The 13,052-nt window shown below is 34.2% G+C and overlaps 1 protein-coding gene across 1 annotated transcript in view; it reads right to left on the bottom strand.

Moving 5' to 3' along the window:
* Nucleotides 1-6,300, bottom strand: part of LOC134538377 (uncharacterized) — a 182,287-nt gene extending 175,987 nt beyond the window's left edge. The window contains exons 1-3 of the mRNA XM_063379650.1: nucleotides 6,102-6,300; nucleotides 5,489-5,998; nucleotides 2,642-2,750 (exon numbers count right to left, since the gene is read on the bottom strand). Of these exons, the coding sequence (XP_063235720.1) occupies nucleotides 2,642-2,750; nucleotides 5,489-5,952 (573 nt within the window). The 5' untranslated portion in view covers nucleotides 5,953-5,998; nucleotides 6,102-6,300. The remainder of the gene's footprint in view (nucleotides 1-2,641; nucleotides 2,751-5,488; nucleotides 5,999-6,101) is intronic.
* Nucleotides 6,301-13,052: the final 6,752 nt, after the last annotated feature.

Consider the following 13,052-nt stretch of genomic DNA (forward strand, 5'->3'; position numbering starts at 1 on the left):
AGTACTTACACATTTCAAAAAAGTAATGGTAATTTTGCAAGTAAAAAATAGCAAAGACATAAAATGTTAATGGAATGTACAGTATATCTGACATTTCAAAATGCTGAAAACATGTATACACAAGACCCCATACAACAATCAAAATAAAAACATGTGATAAATAGGTAAACAAAATCATCATTCACATTTTATAGCTGTTGCTCGGTAATTGAAGAGTTTTCATCTTCTAATGGTTGGGCTTCCTTCTGAGACTCTTTTAAATTTTGTTTCTTTATTTGCAATTCTGATTATAGCTAGGCTGTAATCAAAGTGGGCCATGGAAGTTACAAGAATTTTTCCACCTATTGCTCGCATCAATCAGTCAAAATCACCAAAGTATGTCTCAATTTTCATCACAGACAGATCAGGGCCCATCAACTAGTCAAAATCATGGTACACGTGATAAGGTCTACTGTGGTTTGTTAAATGCTGTCTTGTCTTTTGTGTTTGTGATGTGACAAGAGTTAAGGAACACACGAGAAAACAAACACGTTTTCTTAAACAAATTGACAGCATGGGAAAAAATGTGTTTGTTTCATAAGTATGTATAGAAATTCGAGAAATTATTTTTTATTATCCCGACTTTTCCAGGGTACATGGAATTCCATGACATTTCCAGGTTTTCCCTGACTGTTGCAATATTTTTTACTAGAAACATGCAAGTAGCCCCAGGCAACAAACTATTTAAATGCAATTTTTTTAATATGAATTGGGCATAGTTATATTGCCAGGTTTAAGTTTTGTTTTATGCCCTAATTTAGTTTTCGACAATGTACAGAAAATAGAAGTTCAAAAATTTAAACCATAAACTGCTGACATGTTAGTTTGCAACAGCTGAATAATTTCAAAGGAAATTTTTTAATGAGTTTATATGTGTACAACAATGAACACTGTACCAGGTAACTTACTGTAAAACTATATGGAAAGTGCTAATATGATAACATGTGTAGTTAATTTTTTTCACGTATGTTTTGTTAGCTCTATGAGTGTGCATCTTAATAATTCACTCATCATTTTCTTCAAAATGTGCCTACAGATGTATAACTTCAAACTTTACATGTTAATAAATAATTACTTTTTAGTGTAAAAACTTTTAGTGTAAAACTTAAAAATGTTTTTGAAAAAAATTTCCTTTGAAATTTCATAAAAATAATATTATTTTTGTGAGAAAAATTTATACTTCTATATTCAACTAAACTAAAAAGTAGCAAAATATTTTTTGTTACTTTAATTATTTAACATAGTATTTATTAACTTAACATGGAATAACTCTTTTTATGATAAAAAATGTTAAGTCAGAAAGGTAATTGTTCTGTATCACGTATCCATGTTTATCCCTTGATCCTGATGGCATGGTCCTGTATGATTGATCCTGTGGTACATGATGACTGCTGTTTTAATTTATCACATCAAATTATCCTGGACATAATAAAAATATTTCAATACAATGTTAGTAAGTAAAAAAATATCATTTTTTGATTTTTATTTGATCTGATATAATCATAATTCATTGTTAAATCACATTTGTTTTTGTTGTATTCAGGATCTTTTGATGTACTAAATTAAAACAGCAAGCACCATGTAACACAGAAACAATGTATTAAGGATCATGCCATTAGGATCAAGGGATAGCTCTGGATACGCAAAACGAAACTTTTACCTCAATATTTCAATATTTCCAACTAGATAAATATAATATGTTTTAATAGAGAGTAAAATTATATTTACTGTTTCAAGTGCTTTCAAAAAAATTAAGTATTTTGTTTGCAAATAATTGCAATAAAAACGCAAAGCTGTAATCCAGGTACAAAGCTACGTATGTATTTCAAACGGATGCAGGTAGGAGAGAAAGTTGTTTAGGTACGGTAACATCTGAATGACAATGGCAGAAAGTAAATGTCCTGAAGGCCACTTTCAACAGAGGATTACATGTTACAGCACACTGCACATATCCCGTAGCACCACATTTCTTTCAATTATTAGTTAAACAAGTGCAATCTTGTAGAAAGTGCACAGTTTTAGTTTACTATATATGAAATGTAAAATTATTTTAAAAATAGTGAGAGCAAATAATGCCTACATCTCATTGTTTATATGAATAAAATTACAATGTCTACCTACCACAGCACAAAAGCATACAGGAAGGAGAAAATGCAAGGCCCATAACATGTTATTGGACCTAACACCAGCACCAAGCCTAACTATGCCAATACTACAACCATTACCTTGGTATACAGGACTACAGGGAAACTCCCGAAAGTGAATTAATGTTGTATTGTAACAGTTTAACCGGCACATTAATTTGCAGTGTGAGTAACAAAGAGGTAACGAAACGATTAACGCCTCCCCCTTAAATTCTTGGCTCAGCACTTTTTTATCAGCGCCAGAAGCTGATTAACACTCAAGACTAGGATCAACCAAATCATGTTGATATGTAGACACACACACACACACACACATATATATATATATATTTTGGTAGCTGTCAATTCAAAAACAAAATTAAGTTTATTTTAATTACAGCTACACAAGGCTGATATGTTTTCAAAACCACTGACCGCAGCATATCACAAACAATTGTATTAAGACCTGCACAACTTACCTTAATCTCATGGTATTTTTCCTCCAAGTAGTAGGCAATGTTTCTTGCTTCTTCATACTTCTGCGACAAATGTAAGTATTTGTCGTAGTGACGTTTAAACAACACAAATCTGGAAAAAAAAAGAGATTTTTTTTTTTAATACAATGCCAAAGTTATGTGCTTAAATACAAAAGTGTAAATCAAGTCATTTAAGTTTCAGTAACATCATTATGATGACCTTTGCATATTTAGTGAAATTATATACAGAATATCTACAAATTTCAGGTGAACCAATATCGGGACTTTTTTTTTAAATTTTAAATTAAATTTTAAATGACTAAGTGTTACTATAAAATGTTGAATTTAACCGTCGTAAACAATGCATGTTAGTAAAAATTATAGGCTCAGGAAATTTAAGTTTGCAACGACCAGCATCATAACTGTTTATCTCAGGACTTTCATGACCTCAAGACAACACCCCGATATGAGATGTATGATAAAGCAATACTTTTAATTTAATAGGTCCCATAAGTCTCCCCCCTCCCCAACCCATCACTTTTCAAATGTTAAAGTTAACAAACAAAAATTATAGTAGTAAACAATTCATATTAATAACTATATTTGAGAAATATTCTTGAAAAAAACTAAATTGCATATTTAAGCAGTAGTTTCCAGAGTCTAGTTACTATTACAGCTGTGTATGATATTCTATGTCCATCATAATTTGTTGATTTTCACCTTTAAAAAAGAACAAATCAGTCTATGCATAGTATACGTATTGTTTAGAAATTTTTATTGACAAAATTTGAGGTTGATAAATTGTTTTTATTTGTTTTTGAGCGTATATTATTGGATGTTCATTGTTTCTTTGCTTATGTGTTTATTGAATATTTGAACAAAATTTTTTTTTAATAAAATATTTTGGTTTTGCCAATTTATATAGTTTCAATTTCAACCATTTGAAGTTCAAAACCAATGGAAGCAACAAGGTCAAATAGATTGTCAAGGAAAACAGAAAATTGCTCGTCTCCTACCATTTTTTTTCATGATCTAGTTGGAATTTTGCACGATAATCAACCTTTAGAAATGGTCAAAAACAGTATCTTCAGATTTTTTCTAAATATGTAGCGACCATCAAAATTTACTTTTATTCAGTTTACATTATAAATCTGTGGTGGTGTACTTACATCAGTGTCTAGTTCCTTTATATATTATGGAACAACAGTGTTAAATAAAGATTTAGGGTTGAATAAAGTAAAAAAAAAAGTATTATTTAGAAAATACTTTAAAGTATTTGTTTAAAAATGAGAATGAGAGTGATTAATAGCATACAAACTAGAATCCTGACCATTCTATGATACTAAAATTAAATTATTATTTAAAATAATAAAGTAAATCATTAATACAGCCATTATAAGGAAATTAATATGTAAAAAAAATTCTGTCAAGTAAAAAATAAAGGTTGAATTAATGGTGTTGTGTGGATAAAAACATATCACATACCTAATGTACTAGAATGGTTGTGATTCTAGTTTACTAAACGATACCAAATTATACACATTTTGGTATAATATTAGATACATTTTAGAATAAGTAAAATTCTAGTAGGTAGCCTACATCTGAAATGTAAACATAATGAAACATATAAGGTAAAAAAAAAGATTACAGCAAAATATAAATAGTAAAATGAATGGGATTCTAGTTTATGATGTGATACAGTAAGTAGCCTAATATATTTTCAGTATCTTGTTGAATTGGTATAATTTTAATATACTTTACACTAACAAAAATGTTAATTGCATTAAGAAACAAATTTAGTAAGAAAACAAACATGTGAATAGTCCCAAACTTGTTCTGTAAGAATGTAGAGGTGGTTAAGTCAGCACCACCATTCAATTAGATCAATATTACCATGTAGTAATCACGATGCAACTAGGCACGGTGGGTTTTTGCAGTTTTTTTTACACTGTTATAGAAAGGCCGAATAAGGCTTTCCTGTGACCGAGGCAGAAATTTTGTTTAGTTACAACCCCGGTCCCCAACACCTAACCTTAAAAGCAATAAACATACCAAGCATTAATATTTTGCATCTGCTTAAAATACCTATTTTACATTGAATTTCGTCAAACCTTGTATCATTATAAGTAATGAGTAAAATCAAAATATTGGTAGATAATGTCTCGTTACGTTTTCAATTCACGTTTTATTTAACTTTTTTTGTAATCTACCAAAAAATTTGAAGACTAATCCTGCACCCACCCCCCTCCTATCAAAACACTGACTCCACCCTTCTCACTAAACTCTTACACCCCAAACTCTCTAGATCCATCCCTGATTGAAGATTGTTTTAATAATTCACAAAATGTATGTTTTTGTACTGAGAGCTTTTTTTTTTGAGAGGCTAGGTGTTTGCAGGTCTAGTTGATTGTAACAAAAGTGAAGGATTTGTTAAAATGTATTAATTGAATAGATAATTTAATAATGGATTGTCAAAAATTCTGAACTTATAAAGGTCTTTGAATTCTAGAACTATCATTGAGTAATTTGAACTTAGTAATAACATAGATGTAGAATCACTGAAATTATTAAAAGTTACTCTAATTCTTATAAATATTTTTTTAAATATTTGGTTATATATATAAATTTTTTTTAGTAAGTTCTCCCCCAATTTTCTTGGACTTCATTGACCAACCCACCAAATATTTTTCAGAATCAAGTTAAAATTTGAATAAGATTTTTTGAGGTATAATCGACAAGATTAACAGAACTCCTAAACACTTTTAGGATTCTTTTTTTTCTCTTTATACAGAGACATTTAACATTTACCTAAATACGTATTTTACAGAAAAATATTTTGCAGGACCTTACCTGTAAAAATCATTTTCCGTAATCATGTCCCGAATGCTGTCTTCTGGATCAACACGATCATATAACCCAACATATTTGCTTGACGACCTGTGAACTTCTGGCAATTCGGAAGGATGTTTACGGCCCGTTACATCCAACAACGAAGGTCTGGTGTTATTATCTGTTTCACTGTCACTAAAATATTTTGCTTTATGAGGAACAGGTGACGACACTAAATCATCTTCATAAACTACACTAGAAGTCTTGGGTACTGGAGAATCACAGCGTGCATGGTGGTGTCTTTCCGATGGCACTACATTACTCTGCAAAACTAAATCATCACTTTTACTGTGCTTCAAACAACCACTATTCAAATTTTCCGATCTTCCATATCGATGAACGATGCCTGACCTACAACCATCTAACAAAGTTTGTGAAAATGTATCACCTAGGCCAGAATTTGATTGAACTAATAAATCCGTCATCTTGTTTTATGCGCAGAACCAATACGTTCCTATTTATCAGCTGAACCTGAAAAAAAATTTAAAAAAATAACTTAAACGCATCTGCCCTAATGTTTTCACACCAACAATATAATAATATAAGCTGCTACTGATTACAACCTACGGCTTACCATTAATTTTTAACAATCACCGTTCATCCAAAACGCTGTTAAGCACCAAACTAAATTTTAGAAATAATGTTTTCAAAACACAAAACTATTTCCAACCGACACATTTCCAACGCACTTCCAAACGCAACCGCCACAACACACCCCAACGGTCCAACGAAAACAACATAAACATCATACACGTTCTTCACAAATTTCAGATGGCGCAAGAACACAAATCGACCAATAGCATTCTCTCAAAGATTTAACGACACAAGCTTGAAAACTTCACCTAATGTACAAATAAAAACGTATATCGATAATCAAAATATTTTCGATTTGGAAATTAGGCCAGTAAAGCGATATTCCAAGACACATAAATATATATGTTAAAGGGGTAAAAATTCTACCCCTGTATCCTAACCACATTCCTAGTGTACAATAGAACACGGCTACTGCCATATTTTTAGAAAACGAAATTTAATCACCTAAATTTCGCGCATGCTCAGAGCTCAATTTTCATGGTATTCGTTCAAACGGTGGAACCAAATATGTCACCATTAACTCGTATATAGTAACATTAATATAGAATTAACCAACCCCTACACAAGGCCATCCATAAGCTAAATGTGAACCTGAACTTTCTGACAAGAGAAAATATAATCTTATGAAATAATAGTATTTATTTATCGAATAATAATTTATTATTTTATAATTTTAATGCAAATGAAATATACATACAGAAAAATAACTTAATAAACACTCCCATGAAAATGGCCATGTGACAAATATACCTTCGACAGACACTCCTTGCCAAAAACAATGGAAGCTTCCAAGCAACTTGTCATTGTTAAAAATACGGGAACATAACCGCATTTATATATATGTGTGTGTGTGTGTGTGTGTGTGTGTATATGTATATATATATATATATATATATATATATATATATATATATATATATATATATATATATATATATATACATACACACTTTAAAAGTTTATACACACAATTTCTATAACATATATTAACAATAACCATCACCCTTTACAAAGTTTTTAATTCACCATTTTCCCCCAACCCCTTATCCAGTTTGTTGGCTGGGCCAATCTGACAAAATGTTTTGACATGCAAATGTGATTGTGCTTTACATCACTTCACTAAACTGCAAGACTATAACAAACGAAAGAGTGACGGATAGATATCTGTCAGACAAAGTCAACAGGCTTCATTTATTCTTCGTGTAATATAAAAATATATATTTAATCACTTGAGAAAATACTTTCCCGAAAACAGAACACAATAATAAATATTCAGATAAAAGAACTTTAATTATTTCGTACAGTTGTAGACTAAGTATTATCTTGCTTCGTATAGTTTCTATAGACATCTGAATGTTTCATTCTTGATTATCATATCGGAATAAAGTAAAATTGATTAGGATACATTTAAATTTTGTTATTTATTAAATTACTTAACAAATATACTAAAAAAAGGATTGCAGCACAAATTGAATAAGTGTACACAACACAACCAGAAAATTTTGTAAAATAAAATTATATTCATGCTTGATTCATCAACTGCCTTTTATGGTGATACACTGCCAGATGCATGTTTGGCCTGCCACACTAAAATTTCTACCAAAACCTTAAAATATGCTGAGTCAAATAATGTTTAGAGATTTATGACATATTGGAAAACAGTGCTGCAATATGTGTTCGACAAGTCGGATGACTTGAGTTTTCATAAAATATTTTACCTATAGGATGGGTACTAAGGCGTAATTTTAAGACATTCGGGAGTAACTATGATTCTCCTCTCCAAGAAGTAATTAGTGGTTGTGAGGCGAAAAGATTAGCGATCGTTTGAGGTGTCGGGCCCTAGCTGTAACTGGGGACTAGTAACCGAGATCAGCTGGCCAACCTAGTTATGGAATGGCTCAATGATGGAATGCACAGCCTCTCTTGAGCAAGGTGACTCCTAACTCCGTGTGGTACTGCTGGTGTAAAACTAACAGGAGCTGCACCGAAAGTATGGGGAGCAATCCTTGTGGCACTTCCTTTGAGCAAAGAGATCGTCGGACAAGGTCTAGGGGTCAGGTTGGGATATAGAGTGCCGCCCTGCAGTCTCCAACTTGAAGGCAATGGAATGCCGACAATCCGTGCCAAGGAGACCCAGGGTGGTGACTGTAGGGCTCAAGTGAGCCCTCTACCATCCCCAGTCTACCCAATCTAGCCTACTCACTTAAGCTTCGCCCAGTGAAGTGGTTGCCATCTGCCACTACTCTAGACCATCAGAGAGTGGTAAGTGAAAAATTCCGCAGGCATGCATTGTATACAGAGTCGTGTTCGGGCCAAGTACCCATAATGACTTACTAAAAAGTATACTTTCCGGAAGTCAAGCCTCAGATAGGGGCTGACCCTATGATGGGCGCCACGAATGATGGACTCGGGAACAGGTTGATCACAAAACCTCACGCCTACGAACATCAGGAAGGCAAGACCTGGAGAAGGAAGAGGAGGATGTGCTGTGCCCCACCTATTCGAAAGGTTCTGCAAGGACAAGTCGACCATGATCGTTACATCAAATAATGTGTGCAGCTTCCCCCTCCCCCCAGGGAGGACTGCAAATACATCTACCCTGCACCGGGATGTGGATGGCCCATAGAGACCCACAGTGGGGTCCATCAGCACGAAAAGAGAGGTCACACTGCCCTGTACATTGCATGTGACCAGAAGCTAGCAGACCTCCGAGGCTCCTCGTCTAGGTATGATGACGAGGTGTATACCAGGATGGCAGATGTTGAATGTGGATTTCCTGAGAAAACATTGCAGAAAGTGATCACCAAGATGATGGCAGACCAGATTGGCAGAATGTAAGATGCATTCAAAAAGTCGAGGAAACATCCACACTACCTCACCATCCTGGGGGTGCGCAGAGAACATCTGGCACAGAGGGAGAAGGGTGACCCACTTGTGCTGTCGCGAGAACCCATCCTGGAGGGTGCTTTTCGACTGTGGATTCCTGAAAGGATGCCACCCCTGTCGGAGAGAGTGAGAGCAGGACATATAGAATTGATGATAAACATGAACATGAAGGTGAGTGTCATGCTGAGGATGAAGTCCATCCTTGATGTGTGCACGGGACAAGAAAAGGACCCTCGGCGCCTCGATGAGCTCATGATGAACTACATCGAGAGACCGTCGAGGGAAGTACCCAGTAAGAAGAAAGCTCGCTCTCACAAAACAAGGGGATGGCGAATACAAGGAAAGAAGTGGAAGAATGTTTCCAGGACTCCAAGGAACAAGCGACGAGCGTCAGGCGCAGGCTGGTCCCTACCACCGTGACCTGCATATTTCTGCAGCTTAGCAGGGTTTAACCTGGGTCGCACGCCATTATGTGAAGCTTGCTCAAGGCACTGGGGCCTGACAAGTTCTCTGTACCATCTCACAGTGGGAAGTGGTTCTATATCCTCACCCCCTCCTCCATTTAAATCAAATTTGGCGAATGCTCCTGGTTGTAAAGGAGGTGTGGGATAATTTGATAGGAGACATGTATTGAACTTCAATTAAATATGAAAGAGGTAGCACAAGTTGAAAACATTCAGTAAATGATCTAACTAAGTATCTTTTGAAAAACCAGTTCTGATACCAATAACCTTGAAAATACATAAAAACACATTTAAATATGGATCAAATACAAAGCAGGCAATAGTTGAATAGATGATTTGACTCATTGAACCAGGTAGGGGAGGGTGGGGAACAGTGAACCATTTTTTTTTTTTAATTTGGCAATTCGGAAAAAATTATGTAACATTTGTATTTTTGACTTTGTAATTGGTTTTGACATATATTTAACTTTTACGTGCACTTGTAATATGGTTAAAATATGTTTTTACTTTTACTTGAATTTCAACTTTTTTTAAAAGTGCACTGTGGTTCACTGTGCCCCAGCCATGGGGTAGAATGAACCACACACTGGGGAACTATGAACCATATTTTTAATTTACATAAATACATAATCAAACACTACAAATACACAAAAAAATCAATATTTACATTCATTACCTCAGGTATTTAACAAAACCATCACAAAAACTAACTGTCTTGTTGAATTTCGTTCGACGAAAAATAGTTTTTAGCGAATATCCAAGTTATTAAAATGAATACCAAAACTAATGTATGAGTTCTGTCTTTTGGTTACACCATATTGTTTAGGGTTTCGTAGAAGCATCTTTATACAATGATCAGGTAGTGTATATATTTTTGTGTCTTCAGTAGATGGCAAATAAAAATGTCCTTCCACTTTTGTGCTTTTCTTTAAATATTTAACTTCGAAATCACCATTTTCGTCCTTTTCTTTGACTATTTGAGCCACATAAAGAACTTCTTTCTTCGGATATTTCTCATCTTTCAGCCCAACAAGAACATAAGCATCTTTCTTTATGCATGTCAAATTTATGTCAGGAAATTCGCCTAATATTTCATCTTCACTACCATTAATACTAATGTCATCAGTTGATGACATTCCATCATCAAAAGATTTTATGGCTGTTCCATCATCTGAGTCTGAATCAAACTTCATTTTTTTTCTTGCTTTACTTGTGTCTTTGTTTGTTTTTTCCCCCTTCTGTTTAAATTTTTTCCTTTCTTCGATTTCATTTTTCACTGGTGTGTCTGTTGCTATAATACTCTTGCCTTGTTTCCTTCCTCTCTTTTTTTTCTGTTCTTCAGCATTAGGATATGGCCTTATATCAACTGGGGAGCACTTAGGAAACACAGATTTTTCTAATTCTATATTTGGTGTCTCCTGCAGAAATTTAACAGTTGAAGAAGCTGTGTCCATTTTTGTAACTACACTTGATTGGTTTGCTGAAACAGGAATATTTAAATCTGTTCGTAATTTACTCGCGTTGCTTTCTCTAGGTCTGTCACCTGGTGAAGAAGTGAAAGAAGTAACTTTGTCAACATCACAAGCAGGTGCTTGGGATGTGATCTCACCTGATGGCAAATCTAGGTTAATGCCAGTATCAGAATCTTCAGGTGGAGGTCTGTCAGTAACCTGACTTGGTGCAAAGTCATCTTCTGTGAATATATGACGGTCAAAAGGAAAAATGCCAGTCTTCTTAAAGCCAGATTTTATGTTTGAGGGGTTGAGAGCTCTATCATGTGCAGTGCTTACGCATTCTGCAATATTGTAGATGGTAACAGGCAAAGCTTTCCTAAAAATAACAGACTGTAGTGCACCTGCATAATATGTCTTGAATGGCCCATAACAAGAAACATCCAGAGGTTGGAGCCTATGTGATGTATGAGGTGGTAGAGTGAGGATTGTCACTCCATTTGTTTTAGCAACGTCTAATGCCTTTGGATCCAAATGACTTTCATGGTTATCTAAGATTAACAATGATGGGTTGTCCTTGCTACTTGTTGAGTGCTTCACAAAATGTGTCATTACTTTTGCAAAGTTTTCTCCAGTCATCCATCCACTTTTCTCACTTAATGCTAACGTGCCACATGGTGCTTTCTCAAACATGACATCTGTAACTTTCTTTCGAGGAAAAATCATTACTGGGGGTAACGAATTTCCAGCTGCATTTACTATACAACAAGTAGTAACTAGAATACCCTTCTCTCCACTTGTGGCTTGGTTCACTTGCTTAATCCCTTTGCCCGCTATCACATTTTGCAATTTATCTGGTACAGTTTTGGTGCTGGTCTCATCCAAATTAAAGATTCTAGTACCATCACAAAACTTGGGTTCTCGCTGCAAGATCTCCTGGAGGTTATCATAAAACATGTTTACATTGTGCCTGTTAAAAGATGTTGCACGTGATAATGAGCAACCTTCTGGTTTTCTAATTGTCAAGGTGGGATTCCTCTGTCTGAAACCATAGAACCAATCTATACCAGCTTCCTTATTTCTGTCCCAGTTGTCTGGCACATCAATGTCATTACTCTTAGCCAAGTTATATGCTAGCTGACGACATTGTGTTGTAGTCAAGCTGTAGCACATATTTGCACACTTAACCAAATAATCTACTAACTCATTTTCTTGCTGGGTAGTGAAAATTTTTCTGTTGCAATAATTAGGCTCAAAGCTCATGGAAGCAGGATTATTCATATACTTTAAAACATACCTGCGAAATGTGGGATACGGTATACCAAACTTCTCAGCAGATTTTCGTATTGAGTCTTTCCCATTTTTATGGTCCTCAAGAGCTCTTTTCATCAACTCTCCATCAGGTTTACGAGTTGTTTTTTTCTTTGGTTTTCGAGCCATTCTATATCATTAAAACGAATCTGAAACAGATAAATTATTATCATTAAAATATGTTCAACTAATTCTGTATTATAAATTTGTTTACAAATTTATATTAACCCCATGTCAAAACCAACATTATTAAACACAAGTTGCATAAATATATCCTTAAGTAATTATCTAGAACAGTATATGTTGTTAAGTAACATTCATTAACAAACATTAACCAAAATTCATTATTTCAAAAGTGGAAAATAAATGTGGGGTACATTGAACCACTGGTTCATAGTTCCCCAGTTAAAATGGTTTACTGTTCCCCATGATACCAAAATGAACAAATTTCTCATTTTTAGGTTATGTAAGGTAACCAGGAGGTTTAAAACATGCATACACATAATAAAGATCTATGTAGTTGAAAAGAGTATTACACCCAATTTATTAATTAAAAAACATAAATGTTATTAAGAATATAGTTAAGTAAGACAAAATTTTGTTTCTTACCTTCAAATTTGAAAAAAAATCCACACACCAAAAAACAGCATGGAGCTTCACACATTCTTAAACAAATAAAGGAACTTTTACTGCCAACTGCTCTCTTGCATTAATGTCAAAATTCCCTTAATAGCAAAAAATATTTTTTCATTGGTTCACACTACCCCATGGTTCACAGTTCCCCACCCTCCCCTACACTTGGACACACACTCGTCATAC

The sequence above is a fragment of the Bacillus rossius genome, chromosome 13 (genome assembly GCF_032445375.1).
Source record: "Bacillus rossius redtenbacheri isolate Brsri chromosome 13, Brsri_v3, whole genome shotgun sequence".
Classification (NCBI taxonomy): Eukaryota; Metazoa; Arthropoda; class Insecta; order Phasmatodea; family Bacillidae; genus Bacillus; species Bacillus rossius.